The sequence below is a fragment of the Salvia miltiorrhiza genome, chromosome 1 (assembly GCF_028751815.1).
Source record: "Salvia miltiorrhiza cultivar Shanhuang (shh) chromosome 1, IMPLAD_Smil_shh, whole genome shotgun sequence".
Classification (NCBI taxonomy): domain Eukaryota; kingdom Viridiplantae; phylum Streptophyta; class Magnoliopsida; order Lamiales; family Lamiaceae; genus Salvia; species Salvia miltiorrhiza.
In genome coordinates, this window is record NC_080387.1 from 26,065,313 (window position 1) to 26,072,595 (window position 7,283).

A 7,283-nucleotide genomic window follows, 5' to 3' on the forward strand; every position below is an offset into this window, starting at 1 on the left:
ACTGAAAGTAAAGAAAATAGAGGGAGTTCATGTTTTCTATAGGATTAATGTCTTAAAGGTAGAATAATTCCGTCCATGTTTTCTGTAGCATAAATGTCTTAAAGGTAAAATATATTTTAAGTGAAACAGTTATTAATTTTTACTATTTTCAGTATTTCGCAACATTAATGCGTAATGAAATAGGCATAACATTATGTTTGCACGACAAATGAGGCGATTTCTGACAACTTCAAAGAAGACAAAGATCGTATTTGCTTAATCACAATTTCAATTTTGTATTTTGATTCTAAAAGTAGAATAATAATTAAAAAAAAAAACATAGAGAAAAACATTTTGCCACTTTAAAATTGATATAGTTGACTAAAATCTTATTTTATTCTCAATATCTTTTGCAATCTTGAAACTCTAACAACTATGACAATGATTAAGGAAACACTATAATCTGCCAGTTGGGAAAATAATAGGGTTAAAGTTAAGTGTGAAGTCGAAAACACCGTCAATCAGAAATGAATTCCATGACCTATTATATTATAGGTGTTGTGAAAACAATGTAGGAGTGTGACAACCTGCGTCATCACTCTGTTTTTGTCCTAAAAAAGTGATCTTGTAAAAGATTTCAACTTCTTTCATCAGTATAATCATTATCGTAATTTTCGTTATCTTGTAATCCATAAGCAAAGAACAAATTTTGGTCTGATGGGAAAGTAGACTTGGCCAAAAGATATGTTGGAAAGCTCTCCGGTGGCTGTGGCACTGTCTATATATATGGCCATATATATATATTGTACGTGTGTGTGTGTGTGAGCATGTAGAGTCGGAGGATATATAATTAGGGCGGCTTTCTTTTTCTTTCATTTTGCTTTTGAAAAGCAAACAAGAAGGCCTTATTATTCATATTGCCTTTATCTTTCTTCTCTCAGTTCTCTGTCTCTTCCTACATTTATACTCTCTCTCTCTCCATTCAAAAACTGCTGCTATTAAACACCAAAGGGGTTGTTTATTTATACTTTTTAGGGGGTCAAACATCCTATCCAGTTTCCTGTTCTGACATGATCTGTGAGTAAATTCTTGCCTTGTTTTCGTATATCTTTGCTAAATAAGCTGTATGTTTGTGTTTGTGTGTTTTTCCCCTCTGATTCTTATTCTGAATCATGTAAAAGATTTCAACTTCTTTTATCATTTTTTTTCCATCTCTCTCTAGAATTGGACAGTTTTTATGTTCTGAACGGTCTTCAGCGTGAGCTCTATTTGCTGTCTCCATTGAAACAAATTTTGGGCAAACATTAGTATTGTTTTTTGGGTTGTATTTTTCGCTCTTCGTTCTTCTTTTACCTTAACTTTTTTTCTTTTAACATTCTCCTCAATTATTTTTTATATGGCTGAAACTAGAATGGTTTGAAAATTCAGATTAATGTTTTAATTTCCGTGCTTTAAATATTGATTAAAGTAATATACATAAAATAGAATCAGTCTGGTTCTAGAAAAACCAAAGAATTAATCTTGAAACTCTATATAGATGTGTGTATATCTTTGCATTGCTCGTGGGAGTCTTTTCTTTTTTCTCATTTGGCATGGTTTTCCATTTTGTTCTCGAGTTTTTAGATTGACTGGTTAGTGTGTTTATGTTTGGTTAAACCTCAGTTATAAAAGTTCAGTATGTTATCCTAAATGCATTACCTATTGCAACCATTTCTCTGTTTTGGGTCTTAGGTATCGTGAGTAGATTAGTGAGTAGTGAAGTTTCTTTATTTATTTTAACCAAGACATTGTATTACTGCTAAAAATGTATTTGTTTTTACTGCATCTAGGAAAATTCAATCATGACGAGGTTAACACATGATTATAGCTATACAACGCAAAAGGATGCGGTCTCTCCGGTGTCCACTGATGTATTTTTTGCCTCAAGTCGTTTCCCACATTATAAAATTGGTGCTAACAATCAAATCGTGGAGGTAAAAGAAGACGCTGAAATGTCGTCTATGAAAGACATGGTTGCACGAGAAACTGCCCTGTTGCTGGAGCAGCAGAAACGTCTTTCAGTGCGCGATCTTGCTAGCAAATTTGAGAAGGGTTTAGCTGCTGCTGCAAAGCTATCTGATGAGGTTGTCTATTGTTTGAAATGCTCTTACTTTATAGTCTACCTTTACTATGAATTTTTTTATGTTAAACTAGAATACTGCTTTAGAATAAAAAGTGATGTTGAAGAAGTGAGTTTTCTATATTTTGAACTGTATGATGTTTAAGCATCTTATTACAGTATTTTGTTTAATACTTAGAAATAGTGTTTCCGTCTTTAAATGGTTGACTGCTATTTTAAAGGCAATTCTTTTTGGGTTCCAGGCAAGGCTGAAAGAGGCAGTCTCTCTGGAGAAGCATGTGCTTCTGAAGAAACTCAGGGATGCGCTTGAAGCTCTGAGAGGGCGCGTAGCTGGCACAAACAAAGATGACGTGGAAGAAGCTATAGCTATGGTTGGTTATTCTCAATCTCGAAATGGTTTCTTCTCTATTGGTCCTTTCACTGTCTTCATGCCTATATTTGGTTTTAATGCTTCGCTATATTTAGTTGAGAGTTTCAGTTGTCCGTGTCTTATTGTCTACCTCATTTTGATGCATTTATATCATATGAGTCTTCCTCACCGGCCTCATTTGTCGATTTTAAATATTTACAGGTTGAAGCTTTAGCAGTTCATTTAACTCAGAGAGAAGGAGAGCTAATTCAAGAGAAGGCTGAAGTCAAAAAGCTTGCAACTTTTTTGAAACAGGTGGAAATACTGTATATGTTTGTTCTATAATGAGCCCGTTTCTTTCCATTACATTGAGAAAATACGAAAAATATCATTGTTCATGGACTCTCATATGTGATGGACATAACTCAGATAATCTCACATTTACGACAATATACTACTTCTACATTTTTTTTGGGCGCAATGTTGCTCGATTACTGTTATTTTGCTACTGTATTTGCTCATTTATCTTCATCTTCACAGTTTTTTCCTGCCAGGGAAATCAGTTTTATCTGTGTTTTTTCTATTTTACAGTTTTGAATATGTTTTCAAAATATTTTGACTGGGACATAATAAAATATACATCTCATTTTTTTTTATTCTTTTGCTCTTTTGGAAACTATAATATCTTATAGGCTTCTGAAGATGCTAAGAAACTTGTTGATGAAGAAAGAGCTTTTGCACGGGCTGAAATTGAGAATGCTAGAACAGCAGTTCAGAGAGTAGAAGAGGCTCTTCAGGAACACGAACGAATGTCACGAGCTTCAGGAAAACAGGTTCCAATAAAGTTCTTGCATCCTTGATTCCAAAGAAGGGAAAAATAATTTGTATATGTGGTTTTGCTACTTGTGTTATGCTGTAAATCTTCAACCTATGATCTTCTCTGAGTATTCATTCGACCGAAAGGAACTTACAACCTGACTCCTCTATTAGATCTTTCCTCACAGCTAGGTCTCTTCTTCATTCTTTGAGTGTATTCTCCTACTTGTGGTGTATATATATGCATGTAATAAGGTGAAGATAGCTTTCAATGCATAATCATAACTTCTGTATACAATGATTCATGAATTGTTCGACTTTCGTGATATACATTTGCTCACTCTTCTGTAAACATGCAGAGTAGTCCCAATGTAAAGTATTGGATTTTTGTTGAGAACTAACTTAATGTCCTTGCATATATGATTGTTGATTTGTGATGTTTATCTTTCTGATTAACCAGGACTTGGATGAATTGATGAAGGAAGTTCAAGAGGCTAGGCGAATCAAAATGCTACATCAACCTAGTAGGGTATTACATCTCTTCCTTACTCTCTTTATCATGGTGCAATAATAGTTTCAGTTAATACAATATTCAATGGTGCAGATTGGTTTCTAGTTACTACGCGGGCGCGGGGGGTGGGGGGAGTTTGTACCTGATCTCATCCCTATATATATTATATATATGCATCTCACTCCAGAAACATTTGTTTTTTGTAGGTCATGGATATGGAACATGAGCTTCGAGCATTGAGGATCCAACTTGCTGAAAAGTCGAAGCATTCACTACAGCTTCAGAAGGAGGTAACTTTTTTAATCTTACTTTGAATCTTTGTACATCATATATGTTCTATTTCTAATTATCAGTTGCGAATGGTTGGTTTTGCTTATTGGTGGCTTCGTTTTTGATCATTAATCCCAAAATTTGATGGATTGACTCATCTCAATTTGGGTAAAAAATTACTGTTTGTAGAAAGATTTTAAGACCATCCAACACCGCTTATTTTGATAAGTTGCAGCTATCATGGGTCTGCAGAATAAAGTAAAGTATGACTCGAGTTCATATAGGTTGTATTTTTCTGTGACTGAGAATGCATGGCTTCTATTTCATTCTATCTTGTTTAAGACCCTTGAGAACGGTAATGTTTGGCTGCCCTCTACCTTTAAACTGGAACTAAGGGATTGCCTTTTCTGACATAAAGGAAAAGCCCATTGATAAAATGCAGGTACAATAATTCAGCTCAGTTAATCGCCCTCGGATAGAAAAAGCCTCCTACATTCCTTTTAGGATATATAAGCTAGCAATCAACAGAACTGATGAGGGTATGCAGAGAGTAGAGGGATGCTAGATGATCTATATGCTCAGAGTGTAATGTAAGAAGTGGTTTTGCAAAATGAACATTTTGCAATTTTTTAGGATATCTGTTCTTCTATTATGAAAATTTGTCAGACTATTATATATTCTCGTAGTTGAAAAACAGATTAGGATCAGAGTTGAAAGAGCAAGTTCCATTTATCTTCACAGTTGTTCTGAAAGAAGTGCTTGAGAATTCTGTTGTAAATTATTTAGTATAGATGGAAGGGTGGCTAAGGAAGGAGTCCCCTATTAGGAAATGGGGCCTTAATTGGCTATTCTAATTCCAAAAGAAAACTAAGTATCTTTAGTTGTTTGTACGACGAGTCGGTAAATTTATGAGGTGCAATAAATCTGCAATTACGTATGAGTCTTCTTCATATTAATGGGTTTTGACATTCTTCTGCTAATGTTTTGTTTGTCAAGAATATATTCTTCAATATGTCTAAAATGTCAAGCAGTAGGCTTTCCGCTTGCATCTTAAATGTTGTTTTGGTGAATGTTTGCAGCTGGCAATAACCAGGAAGGGTGATAAAAACACGCCCCATTTGTATGACATAGATGGCACTGAGGCATTAGGTTCATTTTTGTTTATATATCGATGTTCTGATAGTGCTCCAGAACTTTCAGAATGTGCAATTCAATGGTATCGTGCAACACCTGAGAGTGGCAAGAAGGAGCTTATATCAGGTGTGCTCTGCTCAACTGTTTCCTGTTCTACTTGTTTGCATCTTAAAAGGTCGTTTTATGTTAGAGAATCAGCCAATAAGTAAAGACGTCAGTGTGATCTTATTAGCAAAAACTGCTACATGTCTGTTTGCATGTATTTCTACCACTTTTCTACTATGATCTGTCAACGGTCTGAATCTATGCATTGATGTGTTCGATTGATTATATAGACCTCTAGAGTGAGATGCTTTGGATGTAACTGGCTTTTTACGACGACAGGGGCCACCAAATCTGTATATGCTCCTGAGCCTTGTGATGTTGGACGAATACTTCAAGCTGATATATTGACTAATGATCAAGCAATTACCATAACAGCCTCTGGACCTATCGATCCTGGTTTGTCAGTATTACCTTTTGTGTTGTTGAAACTTAGTGCTTTTTGTGTATTGAAAAACTGACATTGTTTTCTGATTACAGCGGCAGGATTGGGAAACTATGTAGAAGCACTTGTGCGGAGGCATGACACTGAGTTCAATGTATGTATTTCTTGCTTGCATTTCCATCGCAATGGTGGCTGAATCCTTTCTTCTGGGAACATTCCTATTCTATAATTTTAGGAATATTTCAGTCTTTTAGTAACCCAAAAGTGTGAAAACTGGTATTTCTTGATTATAATGCATCTTTGGCATGTCTTATAAAAGAATGTCAGTACCTGGCTCTCATATTGTTGATAAGAACACCACGCAACTCGTCTCTTTGGCCACAGCTGTTGCCAATTTTCATGAAAAAGGCCTTGCAGGTAGTCGTCATCCAGATGAATGGTGCAGATCATGACTCGCATGCCATCCATGTACTGCATATTGGAAAGATGAGAATGAAACTTTGCCGAGCCAAGACAACGCTCGTGAAAGAATATTATTCCAATTCAATGCAGGTGTTCATCTAAACTCTTAGAGAACCAAATATTTTCTTTGCTTAATGGAGGACTAATCCTCGTTGTCTTGGTGCGGTCAGCTGTGTGGAGTTAGAGGTGGCGGCAATGCTGCAGCCCAGGCTGTATACTGGCAGGCAAAAGCAGGGCATTCCTTCGTATTAGCATTTGAATCGGACCGAGAAAGAAATGCAGCTATCATGCTTGCAAGAAGATTTGCATTCGACTGTAACGTAAGTATTATCAGATTCTTGATTTTTCTTCACATTATGCTCTTGTTCTAACTCGTAATCCTCGTTGTTAACAGATCACGCTAGTTGGGCCGGACGACAGATCTTCTGCAGGATCGTGATCGACTGATCTGACGATATTGCCGGAAATGTAACCGTAGACAGGCCCTAATGCAGTATCTGTAAGTGCTGACTTGTTGTGGACTTGGCTCCTTTTTTTGGGTCCATTTTTTTGGTGTCAGTTGCTAGGCCCTTTTTCAGTTGCCTTGATCTGATTTTCTTGGTAATTTCTTTTTTATGTTTTCTTGATTTTTAACCATCTTTTCATTTGACTTTGAGCTTGGAAGAGAAATGTGATTGTGAGCAGTCTGAATCTTTTATGTAACGACGCTGCGTTGTAAATAAACAGGGTTTGAGTTTGTATTGTGGTGAGAATTGGGTTCGAAAAGAATAGTGAGAATTTTGTACCAAGTGCAGTTTATTTTCTCATCTCAATTGGAGCTCACAAAAAAAATTATCAATAAAATAAAAAGATGTGAGAAAAATAAGATTAAAGAAGTAAAAATGTGATTAGGATGCATAAGGACTTAATATTATTTGATTTTTTTTTTGTTTTGGCAATATTATTTGACAAATTTAATTATTGGTAAAAGTGATATTAGCTAAACTAAATTTATCAATAAAAATATAATTATTTATTTGTCCAATTAATTAATTAGTTAAATTAAAATTGTCAACTAATTAATTAATTAGTCAAATTAAATAGGTAGTGCAAAATAATTTTAGAATATGAAAATACACATTGAATATAATTATTTATATAGGTTATCCATTGAGTG

The 7,283-nt window shown here is 35.1% G+C and overlaps 1 protein-coding gene across 1 annotated transcript; it reads left to right on the forward strand.

Moving 5' to 3' along the window:
• Nucleotides 1-563: 563 nt before the first annotated feature.
• On the forward strand, nt 564-6,915 carry LOC131016939 (stomatal closure-related actin-binding protein 1-like). Its single transcript, XM_057945753.1, has 13 exons — nt 564-1,056; nt 1,809-2,102; nt 2,341-2,469; nt 2,670-2,762; nt 3,140-3,280; nt 3,724-3,792; nt 3,981-4,064; nt 5,124-5,304; nt 5,563-5,679; nt 5,761-5,819; nt 6,083-6,217; nt 6,298-6,447; nt 6,522-6,915. The coding sequence occupies exons 2-13, from the start codon at nt 1,821-1,823 to the stop codon at nt 6,564-6,566; spliced, it is 1,485 nt and encodes a 494-aa protein (XP_057801736.1). The 5' UTR covers nt 564-1,056; nt 1,809-1,820; the 3' UTR covers nt 6,567-6,915.
• The last annotated feature ends 368 nt before the right edge of the window (nt 6,916-7,283 follow it).